Source organism: Cavia porcellus, unplaced genomic scaffold, assembly GCF_034190915.1.
Source record: "Cavia porcellus strain 051 isolate PalLab524CR breed Dunkin Hartley unplaced genomic scaffold, mCavPor4.1 scaffold_2, whole genome shotgun sequence".
NCBI lineage: Eukaryota > Metazoa > Chordata > Mammalia > Rodentia > Caviidae > Cavia > Cavia porcellus.
This window is the reverse complement of record NW_026947485.1, coordinates 422,905-437,951: the sequence shown is the minus strand read 5'-3', so window position 1 is coordinate 437,951 and position 15,047 is coordinate 422,905. Positions and strand designations below refer to the sequence as shown.

At 40.2% G+C, this 15,047-nt stretch overlaps 1 protein-coding gene across 10 annotated transcripts in view; it reads left to right on the top strand.

The window, feature by feature from the left end:
* Dmtf1 (cyclin D binding myb like transcription factor 1) overlaps positions 1–15,047 on the top strand; it is a 41,132-nt gene that overhangs the window by 23,364 nt on the left and 2,721 nt on the right. For 6 of the 10 annotated variants that reach the window (XM_005003647.4, XM_003469821.5, XM_005003646.4 and 3 more), the window contains 8 exons: positions 2,395–2,552; positions 3,932–3,964; positions 4,801–4,910; positions 6,788–7,016; positions 8,185–8,336; positions 10,692–10,901; positions 13,199–13,284; positions 14,787–14,942. In XM_005003647.4, the coding sequence (XP_005003704.1) occupies positions 2,395–2,552; positions 3,932–3,964; positions 4,801–4,910; positions 6,788–7,016; positions 8,185–8,336; positions 10,692–10,901; positions 13,199–13,284; positions 14,787–14,942 (1,134 nt within the window). The remainder of the gene's footprint in view (positions 1–2,394; positions 2,553–3,931; positions 3,965–4,800; positions 4,911–6,787; positions 7,017–8,184; positions 8,337–10,691; positions 10,902–13,198; positions 13,285–14,786; positions 14,943–15,047) is intronic. The other 4 variants (XM_063237221.1, XM_013152411.3, XM_063237228.1 and 1 more) reach the window with 4 other exon arrangements.

The following is a 15,047-nucleotide window of genomic DNA, read 5'->3' as shown; positions in this document are numbered from 1 at the left end:
TGTGATGTTAGTGGAACACCAAAACACCTTGGGCATCCAATTGTATTTGACCTCTGTAGCTATCATTACAGCCTGTGTTTCTATGGATAAGACTGTCACTTACTATGGGAATGGGGTAGGGGTGTGGGGTTGTTACTTCTTATTTACTAGCTTGCATGATGTAAGGGGCTGGGGTCTGTCAGTTCCAGTCCAGTGGCAGCCCACGCATGGCACTGATTCCCAGACGATTTGCTTGCTGGTGTGGCTTTGTTCTCTCTACCCCGCAGTCTGTGAATGACCAAGACTTTCTTTTAGTAGTTTTCTTATGAAGTTCTCTTTTTCTTTAGACATTTTTAATGTATATTGCATACTAACTTTTATTAGTTAGTATACAACAATTTAGTGATTTCCCAATTTGATATCAAGTTTCTGATTTGTTTAGATTGTTGTTTTGTGTCCTTAAAATATCTTTGCATATGTGAAAAACATAAAGACATTTTCATGTGTTGTCTTATGACAGTTTTATAACTTCACACTTTGTAACTTTCCTGCCTGTCATGCTGACTTTTACCCTTATGAGTGTTAAGCCTTTGGCATCTTCTCTTTTTTGATGTGGATGACCATATTCTGGCATTGCTATGGGGGTCAGTCCTTTTTTTAGTCTACCATGTCTGTTCTGTCCTGAATGAAGCTTCCACAAAATTTTTTTGAAGCTTTCTAATTTGTTTCTAGCTTCTGCTTGTTATCTGTGTACCACTATGTGGCTGTGTTTAGAAGCCTCGGTCTCGGTTGCAGTGCTGCAATGCAGCTCAGTGGTGAAGTGTGTGTCTAGCTCCATGCGGAGCACCTTGGATTCTGTCCCCAGCACTGCAGAAAATAAACACCCACAAGTCCCTACATTACTTGGGGCATTTCATTGAGATATTAGGTCTTCTTGGGACCTTTTATTCCTCTAAGTTTAGCACCAGCTTGCAGAGGATAAAAAATTCTTACATAATTTTTATTGGGATTACATAGAACTTGTGTATCAATTGGAGGAATTAACATCTTTACAGTATTCTTTTCCTATTGAAGAATATGGTATAACTCCATTTTGAACAGTTCCTCTTTAATATTTTTCTATCAGTGTTAAATTCTCCATAGGACGCCTTCGTAACATGCCTAAAATTTACTCATGGTGCTTTTAATTTTGCTGCTGTTGTAAATGAGAACTTTAAGAAATATTTTATAAACTTTATAGTAATTCAAATGATGATACTGTGTATATTTTTGTATCTTGCAACCTTGCAAAGGGCCTTTTAAAATCCCTTTTATATAGATTATCAGGTTTTTACATATATTATCTACAAATGGTTTTTTTTTTCAATCTTTATATTTTTCAGTAATTGATTTAACAGCATATTTTGATTTGCTGAGTTTTCTCATATATGAGCATTGAATTCTGTGGATGCTTTTTCTACCTCTATTGAGATTTTTACTTTCTCTATAAGTGTACTAATGTGATTAATTACATTAATAATTTTTCTAAATGTAACACAAACTTATTCCTGGGATAAAGTCATTTTCGCATTGATGCATAACTTTTGTATATTGCTGCATTTGATGTGCTGTGCTATATAGCATTAGGAGTTGGGGTCTGTATTAGTGATTGCACATGGCCTGAAAATTCTTTTCTGGAATTGTTCTCGTCTGGTTTTACTACTGAGCTTGTACTGGCCCGATAAAGTGACCAATGAAATCCTTGATTTTTTTTGTTATTTGAGAATAATTTCAGGCCAGAGTTCTGTGTCTATTTGGTAGAATTTAGTTTATGGTGTCACTAGAGCTGGTATTTTCACTGTGGGAAGATTATTAATAACTGAACTTTCTTCTTAGTCTGTGGTTATCTGATTTTCTTTTACATTGTTAGCTTTAGTAAGTTGACCTTTTCTAGAAAGTTATTCATTTTACTTGTTTAAAATTGTTCATAATGTTCTTTTATTCTCTAATTCCTGCAGTGTCTATTTAGACCCTACGTTTTTTTATTCCCGATATTTGCCTTTTTAAAAAATTTTGTCAGAAGTTTATCAGTTGAATTTTAATCTTAATGTATCTTTTGAAGGAACCAATTTCTAGATTCATTGATCCTTTCAGTACTTTAATTTCCAGATCAATTAGTTTTACTCTTGTGATTTTCTTTAGTTTTTTCATGTTTTTAGAAGGAAATAACAAATTGAATTTAATATGATTTGTTTTTGAAGCCTGTGTCATTTTATTGTTGCAACATTTTAATGTTTACATTTGACTTTATTAGCAATATATTCTTTAGCTAAGTGTAATTGATGACTTTTAACATTAAAACAAGTTTTTAAAACATAGTATATCCACATGTATTTTATCAAAAATCCCTAAATCAAAGAAATGTAACCCATTTAGGCACGCGGAATAAAAGATGCTACAGAAATCATCTTTGAGATGTCAAAAGACGAAAGAAAAGATTTCTACAGGACTATAGCATGGGGTCTGAACCGGCCTTTGTTTGCAGTTTATAGAAGAGTGCTTCGCATGTATGATGACAGAAACCATGTGGGAAAGTATGAAAGCTTGTAATGCTGCATGTTTTCATTTGTTAGGAAAATATTTACAGAACTGTTTTTAAGTACAGGTATAATTAAGGCCTAACTGGAGACAGTATGAGTTCATATTGTATTTACTCTCCAGGTCTATGTTGAGAATATGCTGAAACCTTATTATAAAAAAGGCCTCTTTTAGAAATTAGTCCGAATCACCTATCTACTATCTACATTAAATGGAAGACTTGGCACACTTAATATGCCTAAGTCTGCTCCAAAATAAAAAACATAAAAGAACACAGTAGTGGTTAAATATGCTGTAAGTTTTCAGAGAACTCTGAATTCATGAGTAGTAGTTTTTGTTTGTTTTAAGAGGGTAGCTAACTAGGGCTCTGTGTGTATTTTGTTGTTGCTGTTGTTGTTGTTTAATAAAACTAGAATAGAAAATACATTTCTGGAAGCAGTGTTTGGAGTTTAGTTATATAATAGGTAACATTTATGCAAAGGCATCATTAAGCTTCAGTGTAATGATTAGGTGGTGGAACTGACAAACTTTTGATGTCTATCTGGGAATTTTAGATGGCAGCAGTATGGCTTAGTACATTCCACTGCTTTCCCTCCAGCTTTTAGCAGCCTGCTAATGAGAGTGCATTTCCAAGATGAAGTAAATTAAATATGTCTTACCACAGTGCCAAAGAAGAAATATTTTAACAGTGGAACAGGAATAACTTGTTAACTTTTCATAAAGCTTCCATATATCCTGCAAGTGTTTTAAAACTAAACAGTAGCCTAGGTGTGCTTGCACAGATCTGTAGTCTTACACAGGAAGCTGAGGCAGGAAGGAGGCTTGCAAGTTCAAGGCCAGCCTGAACTCAACAGTGAGAGCCTGTCTCAAACAAATTTTAAAAATGAACAGCCTTTCCCAATTTTTAAATGACATTTTTAGAAAAACGTTTCATTGACTATGTTGAAATAAAGAGCAAGAGTATATTAGATGTACATACCTGCAACAGGAAATGAGAATTTTAACTTTTTCATTGCCTTAAGAGAATTGTCCATAGATTGTTTTCTTTTTACCTATATTTTACAAAAGACAAAGTTTGGAATAATTATAATTTCGGAGTGCCTAAACTGTCAAGTAAAGAAAAGAGGCAGCACAGAACAAATAAATGTTATAAATGTTGTGTTCCTAATGGAAATTGTACAGTACTTAATTTTACTGTAACTAAAAGTGGTTGCTATTTTTAATCAAGAAAATGGAAGCATTTTAGTAAAATGAGTTACTTTATGCGTACTTATTAACATTTAGCTCCCTAAATGAAATCCTGATTTTTGTTAAAGCTTTTATAAAAACATTCTTTATTTTAACTGATTTTTTAAAAATTTCTCTGCATTTCTAGGTATACACCTGAAGAAATTGAGAAGCTGAAGGAGTAAGTTGTAAATTTTGTTTTCATTTATTCTTACTGTTGTTTGCTCTTTGTCTTAGGTTTTTAAACATTTTAACCTGTAAATTAGAAGAAGTTTTTGGTGAAGGGGAGTAATTTAGCCCTGCCAGTAAACTTGGTTATCAGATCTAGGTCCACACAGAGTGGCTCTGTTATCTTCTGCCATCAGTCCCTGCATGCTTCCTCTGGCCACTAACAGGTGCTAGAGAGATTAGATGCTGATTTTGGTGTCTGACGATTGAATCTGGGCCATGTGTATACCCAGATCAAAACCAGGGTCAGTCTGCCTGGGGCCTAGTTTAAAGTGGGGCCACCTCGGCCTTGTCAGGGCTGTTAGTCTCCACTCCTTTCCTCACAGGACGTGCTTCTGCCCCACCAAGGCAGGGTCATAAAGGAGGTTTCATGTGTGGTGTAGGTCGTGAAGAAAGATGGAGAGTGGATCCTGTTGGTGACACAGGGCTTTGGGGACTTTTCCAGGCTCTAACGAAGAGCTGTTAGGTGTCTGCTGAAAGGGAAGTGTGGGGCTTGCCTGGGAGATGGTGTCAGTAATCTGAGGAAAATTTGGTCTTTTTGAACACATATCCAAGTTACTTATTTCTTCTCTGACCAGGAAAAAGGCAATTGCTGCCTGTTTTTTTTTCACCCACAGACAACTGTGGACCCCAATAAAAGGCCACACTTTCAAACTTTGGCTCTCAAAGTATTGCTGCCCACAACTTCCAAACCAATCAAGTGGGAAGAAGAAGAATGAAGAATAAATGATGAAATTGAGAGGGAGAAAACAGTTGAACCAAATGCTGATTGGCAGACTCTTGTTCTAGGCTCCGGATAAAGCACGGCAACGACTGGGCAACAATAGGGGCGGCGCTGGGAAGAAGCGCATCTTCCGTCAAAGACCGGTGCCGGCTGATGAAGGACACTTGCAACACAGGTACTGTGCGCAGCCACAGCTACGGGCGCCACCGGCCTCAGAGGCTGCCTCCCTTCTGTCCCAGGGGACGGAACTCCTATGCACTGTAGTTCAGACTTTGCCACCCACTGTCTTTTTCAGCTTAACTGAAGGGGCCAGCTAGTATCTGCTTTGTGTTCACACCGCAGAGTCTCTGGTTTCAGTGGCATTGGGGGGAGCATATTTTGGTTTTGTCCCAGTTGGGAAAATCGTTTTGTGTTTATATAAATAGGAAATACTTTTACTTCAGGCTCATTCACTGAACTTACACTCCTGACAGTTTGTTAGCTTATATCTATGAGAAACTTGAATTGTGGGCAAGTCCAAATTAGAAAGAAGCTATGCTCCAAAGGTTTGTGTTTATGCTTATCTCAAACTTAAAGTATGTTTTTCCATCCTAAAAAATACATGATTATTGGTACAGTAAGTCCCCAGTGTATGAATGAGTTCCATTCTGGAAGAATCACTGGTAAGCCAACAATGAGTCTTACCTGTACACCTGTAAAAGTTGGCAACTTGCACACTCATCACAGTGGGGAACTTGATGCAGCTTAGTCCGTCGCAGTTCACAAATGCCCGGTGATGGCCTTCACCCAGCCTCTGTAATAGCAGCAGTGTTTCTTTTGATGCTCCCACTGTCATGCAGCCTTGCTGAGCCTCACTTCCTGTGTAAAGCAGAGGTTAGAATAGATGCTGTCCTGTTTCCTTTCACCCTGCTGTTCTCTGGAGGGTTCACAACTTCTGTTCACTCCCAAAAGCAGCTGTTCTTCTAGGGTGCTAAACTTTTATCCCTACCCCAATGAAGTGAAGTCAAGACTGCCTCCTTCTTGCCTCTTCCAGCACCAGTGTGCCGACTCTTGTCATTCTGTGTGGCTGGCTGAGTCTGCAAATCGGGAACAGCAGCTGCACATTCAGGGCAAAGCCCCCAGAAGCATGTGTGCTGCACTCTGAGTACAGAGTTCTTGTCAGCATGATTTGGAGGACCCCCATCCCACTCCCTTATGTCAGCAACTTGCATGCTGGGACAAGGAGCTTTCTTATTTGTAAGGAAGCACAACTTCAGGATTTCTGCTTCCTTTCATAGCATGCTTGACAGAAGAGCAGGGCTTGTCCTTTGAATCTTCCCCCAGTGTGCAGAATTGTGCCCATGTATAATAAACATTTAGTAAATACTTGTTCAGTGAAGCAGGAATGAAACCTTTGTGAGATTTTGGGGATTTTAGCTGTAATAACTAAATTTAAACTAGAAAGAGGTTTTTAAACAAATTTTTCTGCCTGGGCACAATTTAAAGAGAAAAGACCAAGGGGAATAGGTTTAAAAGGAGAAGCAATAAAATGTATAAACGCAGACATCAGACGCTACAATATTTGCTCAAACTGACTAGAGTCAGGATAGTGGGAAGAGAAAATATTCTCACCTAGTTTTGACTAAAACGTTGGTGTCTTTAGGCATCGCCTCACTTGCCCTCCTGGCTCCTTCTGTAAGGAAGGAAAGACCTGTTGAACATACTCCATTTCTGCAAGGCAGGAAGACTCAGTGGAGGTCGCCACGTTCCCAAAGCCATTGGTACAGCTCTTCCCATATTGTATACTGAAGATCTTGGTATGATTTGAGAGTACATTGTTCTTTGCAGTTATATTTAGTGTGGTCTTTCTTTCCTTAAAAAGCCATTTGGATCCCCCGTTTCTACTGTGCAGAGGTCTCTACCAGACCAGTAACATGAAGCTTACTGGCTTAGTGGATTCATGTGGCCCCCAGCACTGGCAAATAAGCTCTTGGCTCCACTGTTTCCCTACAGGCCAAGTCAGGTCTGTAGGAAGAGAAGGCCAGGAGGTATTTGGCAATCTCCTTCTTTCAGGGAAGTGGACTGAAGAGGAGGAGAAGAGACTTGCGGAAGTGGTTCATGAGCTGACGAGCACTGAGCCTGGTGACACTGTCACACAGGGTGTGTCCTGGGCTGCAGTGGCAGAGCGGGTGGGTACCCGCTCAGAAAAACAGTGTCGCTCCAAGTGGCTCAACTACCTGAACTGGAAGCAGAGCGGGGGCACGGAGTGGACCAAAGAAGATGAGATCAGTCTCATCCTCAGGTGTGTGCTGAGCTCTATGGGCCACTTGTTTTTGTGTGTCTAGTTGACAGTCCTCTGGGTTTCCTGAATGTATCATGTCTGAAAGCACCCTTTCCGTAGAGAGCCACTGTGTAAGAAATACCCTCAGTATTTCACATTGAGCTCTTTTTTGTTTTGTGTTTGTTCCTTTTTAGTGGATTTAGTACCGGGGCAAAGTACCAGATTGAAGGCGTGGAGACTGAAGTCCTCTGTGTCCACAGACCAGGTATGGCACAGGCTGCGGCAGTGCGACTTCCACTGTCCACCCACGTGCCTCCGCCTCCCCACGGGGCCACGTCAGGGCGAGGGCTGTTCAGTCTCCATGCCCTTCAATCCTTGGCCGCCCGCCGTGCTGAGCCTGCCACAGGGGCCAAGCCGCCATTAGCCACCTGCACATGACCTGGTCAAACACTCCTGCCTCACACATATTCAGGAAGGATGTTAAGAGAATCCCAAGATTTTTAAAAATTAGTTGTTTTAACATTAAGACTCAGTAGCCAAAATGAGCAAAAAAATACCATCAAGAAGATACTTAAGACACTGAAGTAAGAGACTTGTCATTGTGTTCCTGCTGAAAACCAAAACCATCAGAGTTAAAACTAGAAAATAAGAGCTTTAAAACCTCAGTTACTTCTGTTACTGGTGGTTTTTTGGTTGGTTCTGTTTTTGTTTTTTTATCTTACTGTCTTGTTTTGAATTCTGTTAGTAACATTTTAATTTCACTAGTCATCTTTATAAATAGTGCATTGCTAAACGTTGTTTTACAAATGGAAAAGCTGAGATCTAAAGAATAACTGACTTAGTGAAGGCCACTCCAAGAATACCTTGGGATAGTGTACAACTTAGTTTTCCTTATGCAGTGTGGCTTTAGCCTGCTCCCTTTCCTTCGCTGTGCTTCATCTGCTTCTGCTTATTTACCCACTGGTTATATCTTGAACCAGAGGCTATGCTGATTGGATTTCTTAGCCATTGGTTCTGATCACAGATCTGTGCTTGTGGAGTCCTTTCCCTGTGCCCAGGGTACATTAGTAGTCTGTTCGCTTTATCTGCCATGCCTTTTTATCACCAGCGATGCCATCATTTAGGCAGAAGAGGGCTCTCATCGAAAAACAAGTGTACCATCTAACATGTGCTTGTTTTGAACCTGTAGGGTAGCAGAGCTTGATGTAGCTGATGAAAATGACATAAATTGGGATCTGTTAGCTGAGGGATGGAGCAGCGTCCGTTCACCACAGTGGCTTCGAAGTAAATGGTGGACCATCAAAAGGCAGATTGCAAACCATAAGGATGTTTCATTCCCTGGTAATGTATTACTTCAAGTCCTTTGCTTGATTACCGTTTACACCTTAGGTGTTACAGTTCTCTGTCTAAAGAAATGTTAAAGCTAGTTTCCACTTAACACTTCTGCTCTATTTCTTGAGTAGTTGTCTTTTCTTCCTTAGAGAAGAGTTAATATGACTCTTAATTCTCAAAGCTACATTCCCATACATTCTTTTTCTTCTACATAAAGTATGAAGAGGAGATAAAATTTTAAGTTTATACTGAGATTTCTCAAAATTTAAACCAACCTTTTCATGAGTTGTATATTTCTAAATGTCTTAACTGGGCTTGTTAGGGAAAATATGTGATAAACTTGTGGCATAAAGGCTTGTAAATTTCTAATTTCATTTACTTGGTAAATCTAGCAATCTGAGACTTAAGTTTGCTTGAAGTGAAACAGCATACCTTACATTCCATTGCCTGCTTTGTAGGCACTAAATTAAGTTGAATGTCTGTTTAATTAGGTTATTAAATTCATTCCCCTTTATAACTCCCATTTTTATTTTTCTTAAGAAAACTTAAATGCTAAGGAATTTTCACCTGATAAAAACATGAATTACCAAAATTGAACCAAAGAGACATAAAAATTCTGAACAATCCAATAATGAACAATAAAATTGCAGTAATAAAAAACATCTGGGCAAAGCCTGGGACTAGATAGTCCTGGACTCACTGCTGAATTTACAAGGATCTTTAGGGAAATAACACTAATACTGTTCAAACCCCTTAATGTAATTGAAAGGGAAAGAGTACACCCAAACTCATTGCTGAAAGCCAGCATCTCTGTGATCCCCAAACCAAATAAAGACCCAATTGGAAAAGAAAACTGCACATAGATGCACAAGTCCTCAGTAATATGTTGGCAAGTGGAACGTAATCAATCATCAAAAGAATGATGCATCCAAGTAAGTTGCATCCTAGGGACGCAAGGATGGTTCAACATATGCAAATCAATAGGTGTAATGAATTACAAAGTGAAGCAAAGTCAAAAACCACATGATACTATCAATAGACTGAGCAAAAACTTGACAAAATCCAGCACCCATTCATGATAAAAGCCCTGAAGAAAACAATAGAAGGACCTGATAAAAGCCATTTATGACAAACCAGGAGCTAACATATTAAATGAGGAGAAGCTGAAAACATTTCCTCCAAAATCAAGAAAAAGACAGGATTGCCCACTGTCACCACCCTTGTTTAGCATGTATGAAAATCAAGCCACAGCAATCAAGCAAAAGAAAAAAATAAAAGGGATATGTGTAAGAAAGTAAGAAGGCAGATTATTTTTTGCAGATGACTTGATCCTTTACGTAGAAGACCCAAAAGATTCCACCAAGAGTTTCCTAGAATGAATAGCAAATTGTGTAGCATAGCAGGATACAAAGTCCATACACCAAAAAATCAGGTGTCCCTATACACTAATTGTAACTCACCAAGAAATAAATTAGGAAACTGATTCTATTAAGATAGTATCAAGAAAAATTAAATACTTGGGAATTAACCTAAGGAAGTAAAAGGCCTTTACCACAAAAACTACAGTACTCTAGTAAAAGGAGATCAAAGATGACATCATAAAATATATAACTCTTGTTCTTGGAGAGGCAGGACCAATACTGTCAAAACAGACATACTTCCAGAATTGATCCACAGGTTTAATGCAGTTCTGATCAAAATACCTATAGCATTCTTCACAAAACTGGAGAAAACGAGCCTAAAATTCATAGGAACAAGGAAAAGTCCAGAATGGCAAAAACAATCCTGGGCAATAAGAACAAAGCAGAACGCATCACAGAACATCACTTCAAGTCATACTACAGAGGAATGCTGTTAAATCAGAAACACGTAACCTGCTGGAGGATAAAATAGGTAAAACTTGAAGTCACAGGTGTAGGCAAGGATGTTTTGACAGAACTCCCAGCTCTATAAGAAATAATAGTAAGAATCAACAAATAGAATTAAAAAGCTTGTGCATAGCAAAGGAAACAACCAACAAAGTGAACAGACAACTTAATGGGCAAAAAATTTGCCGGTACACTTCAGTGATTCAGGGCTAGCGGATCCTTTGAGCTCATGAGATTGAGACCAGCCTGGGCAATGTAGCAAGACCTCCGCCCTCCCAGCAAAGAAGTTTAAAAATCTGTTGTGGTGCATAATGTTGCCTAGGTTTCAGGACAGGTTATGGTTTTAACAATTTTACTGTTGTTTTGATAAATTCTCGCATCAGCACACAATCATCATTCCCAATACTTCCCTTCCTTACCCCACCCTCCACTTCCCTGTTGCTTCATGGTGGTGTCAGAGAGTCAGTGTTCTTTTTGTCTCCCCATCTCCCTGCAGTCTTAATAAAAGGTCTGAAACAGTTACATGAGAACCAAAAAAACAACCCAGCGCTGCTGGAGAATAAGTCAGGACCTGGAGTTGCCAACAGTAATTCCAGTTCCAGTGTTCAGCACGTTCAGATCCGAGTGGCCCGCTTGGAAGAGAACACAGCCGTGCCCCCCAGCCCCATGGCCGCGTTGCAGATCCCAGTCCAGATCACCCACGTCTGTAAGTGTGGGTCTTGGGTGATGGCTCTGACGCCTGTCCATCTGCTAGAGCCAAGTGGAGGAGGACAGCACATCCAAGGCCTTTGAGAAAGTGTAACTCGTATTTGCAAAGAACAGACGTGTGGTAGGAAGCACATACAGCCCTGGCATGGTAACCATTCTGAAACGGCTTTCTCAATTTTGTAATTAAAGATGGAGTAATAACTAATCAATAGAAATTAAGATTAATGATTAATTGAAAATACCTGAAAACAGTCAGGTGAGCAGAGAAATAACTCACAAAAGTGGCACATTTTTTAAAAAAAATTCACCAGAAGACACACAGATTGGGGTGGATCTGTGGCAGGCACAGTCAGTCCCTCACTTACGAACATTTGACTTGGAAACTTTCGCAGGTGTACGCTGTAAAAAACTCACTCTAGTGGCTTACACACGAATCCAATTTATGGACAGGTCTCTCGAGACGATCTTGTTCATGAGTTGGGGACTCACTGTTTATAGAAGTAAGCTTTGGCAGGATTGAAAAAGATTTTCTTCAGGGAACAAGGAGCCTGGTTCCTATAGAGAAATGTTTCTACATCCAGATCTCTGTTGTTCTCAGCCTCTGGCAATTTTGCTTTTAATAAAATTATAGGAATCCAGCAGTAGCTATAGGGAAGGGACTATTTTTTCAGTTCTAAGCCAAGTTGACTTTTCCCCCATTGACCCTGGATGGCAGTGACAAAGGGAATGAGAGCAGCATTCTGAGGACCAGCGTCACTCAACTTGGAGCCACATTTTGGGAGCAGGTCTACACAGTGCTCTTTTCTGTGAAACGGTCACTGACCACAAGTACACCAGCTACTATGATCCTCAGCCAGGCAGATTGACATTCTAAGCAGGACAAGGCTTTACAGAACTGGCCTTCACAGTGGGGGATGCCTAGGGTCCCTTGACCTCACCCACAAAATGCTCATGTTATTTCCAGTGATTACAACAAACACGCACTTCCCAGAATGCCGGGGCCCCTCCAGGTCAGGATAGACAGTGGCTGTCACAGTTACCCTAGGAAGATCTGGGATGGAGCTGAGTGGGAGGCAGCACCCAAAACTAAATTGAAAAATGACCTTAGAGACACTTAAATAATGATAGTTCTTAAAGTCCTAGTTTGAATGTGGTTATTTGCTTTCTCCATCTTCCATTATAATAAAGCATGAAGAATTTGTCCCTTCTTGGTTTTTTTTCTTTCCCCTAAATAGTCAAGAATTACAAAGCAACTGAAGGTACTCCAGATAAACATGTGAACTGTTGTTAGCCATAAATTGATAGATAATGTGTGGAGTCCTTTAAGTTTCCAGAGTGTTGATAGTATCTGTTAGAAGGGCAGCAAGCATAAATGGTACCTTAATATTCATTCATACTGTCATTTTTAAATGGATAAATGTGTGAAATAAATTATTTCTCCCAGCAAAATATGTGAATACAGTAGGAATTCTGTAATCCAATTATTATTCCTAGCATTCTGATCAAAATCATTTCTTATTTTTAGGTTATGGGCAGAGCTGCATGAACTTTGACCTGTGACCAAAAGCGTCCAGAGGTCATACATATTCTCATTGTTTCTAGCCCTGTGGGCAGACACTGTTCAGTCTGAGCCTCAGTGGACTGAACAAAGGGTGCTGTCATTTGGCCCCAAAACCACAGGCTTCTGAAATTGTAGCATCTGATGTTGTCGTTAAAGCACTGCTGACCCCAGAGCAGCTGTCAGGGAAGCAGGACAGTTGTAGTTGGAAGCTGGGTTGGCTCAGGTTTCCATTTCCAGGAAGCAGTGTCACAGGAGGTAGGACCTGGACTAGTGTCACACACCACTACACCAGACATCTATGTTGTTCACAGGAGGGTTGAGAAAAACATCCTTCTGGTTTCTCATTCGCAGTTAGCTCTGCTGTGTCCTCCTTAACAATTAAAAATGCTTTTTTATACATAGTACGGGTTGGTAAACCTTTCCTATAAGGTTCAGTGGCATTTTAGACTTTATGAGCTTCATGGTGTCTGTCACACTTTTCAAGCCCAAGTGTGAAAGCAATCACAGGAAAAACATGAATGGGCATGGTTTTGTTCAGTAAAACTGGCAGTGGGTAGAACTGGTCCACCGTGGCCAATTCTGTACACTTCTCTATGATCTGCTGTCCCAGATAAATCCACTAGATTTCTTATAGGCTTGCATGCAGATTACCCAATATGAAATTGCCATCACAGCAGTTCCAGACACCAGAGAAGCTTTACCAACCATTTTATTACTGTCTGTTCTTACTGCAGCTTCAGCAGAGGCCCCTGTTGCTCCTGTGGACTCTGAAACACTAACACTAAACAGCGGAACACTACAGGCATTTGAGATTCTTCCAGTGAGTAGTGCTTCATTTAGATTCTGACCATTTTTATGCATAAGATCAGTTGACATAATTTTTAGAGTACCCATCACATACTGCTTTGGCAACACCCTGAGGAGCACAGTCAGCCCCTGGGGACACAGAACTGTAATCTCAGCCCTGTAGGGGTTAGCTACTTTAAGAAAGTCTAATTTATAAAAAGCTTAAACACCATCAAACAATCTGCCATCTCTTATCTCAGGTATATCTGAGAGAAGTGGGAAAACCTGTCCACAGAAAAACCCAGGAAAGGCTGAGTGTGGAATTTGAGTCTTTCTGGAGGTTCCAGTGTGTGGTCATAATGATGGGGCAGCGGTAGCAGCTGCCACAGGAGCACAGTGCACACAGCCAGTGATGTGCCAGTGCTGTGTTGCTGTGACACACAAGACATCGGCGCTTGGCAGGTCTGCTTTCGGTGGGATTATCTCTACACAACTCACCTTAGTCAAAGAGCACCCCTGTGCATTTCCCACTTAGTTGAAACTAATGGGAGGATAGTAGTACCTTAGCTGCAAAAGACTGAAACTTAAACATATTTAAATGTATTAAGTAAAGCACACTCATTCATAATATAGGTAAAATTTCTGCAAATGGATTATTGCATGTGATAAATTATACATGTAGCCTTCAAGGAAATGATTAGCTTTCACTTCCCTGGAAAGGCCAGAGTGAGTCTTGACTGAGTGATAAGCACTTTCGTGGTCACTAATTCTGCAACCCTTTTCATGGGAGGTGATTATTACTCCATGGAACGAATAAGGAAATCTGTTCAGGGGTTTTAGTGTACAGATTTCAAAGGGTGACAGAAGCCCCACCTTAGGTGCAGATATTTTCTCTCAGTGGCTGGGGGTGAATCCAACTTAAATTCTCTAGAAGCTTGTAGTATGAAGTTTATTAGTGAATAATTTTGTCATGCTTTAGAATTTCAGAAGATAAATAAAATCAATTGGCTTTTCAGATAAGCATGATCTTCCTTCAGTAGAACATTGCTAATTGCTATTTTCATAAATTTTCCCGTAATACAAAAATTACTTCCTGAAATTATACTATTAAAAAATGTGTTCAGGTGAATAAACACTGCTGTTGTGCCTCTTCTGAAGCATAAAGTTTTCTTTTTTTAAACTGGGAGATGTCTAGTCTGCCATGCTGTAGACAGGAGTCAAGAATGGTGCTTGGCTGGGCTGGTTGACTGCCCATGCGTGAGGTACCCACAAATACATTCATAATATATATATGAGACCAGGCAGTGAAAAAACAGACTGCAAAGGGCAGGACAGGAGCCTCCTGTCCCGCCTCCCATCTGAGCAGTGGTATGAGCCGGAAGTAGTGCGCAGTCCACCCTTTATTACTTCTTTATCCCTTCAGGACTGGAGAGTCAGTTGTGGCCACTTGGCTGAAGTGGATCTGTGTTCACAGGCACAGGTGGCTCTCGTCATCTGTTGCTTGTGTTGCAGCGTCTCTGTGTCCTTTCCCTGTAGTCTTTCCATCTGCAGCCCACTGGCACACCTGGCACCTACTTGCTTCAGACAAGCTCAAGCCAAGGTCTTCCTCTGACTCTGGCCGCCAGCCCCACGGTAACCCTGACAGCTGCTGCTCCTGCTTCTCCCGAACAGATCATTGTTCATGCTTTATCCGTATGTTGCACAGTTTTCTTGATTTTTGAGTGCCAGTTACAGACTAGGGTTAGTTGAACAAAATACAAGCAGCAAAACTGGAAGTTTCACTGTCTAGAAATTCTT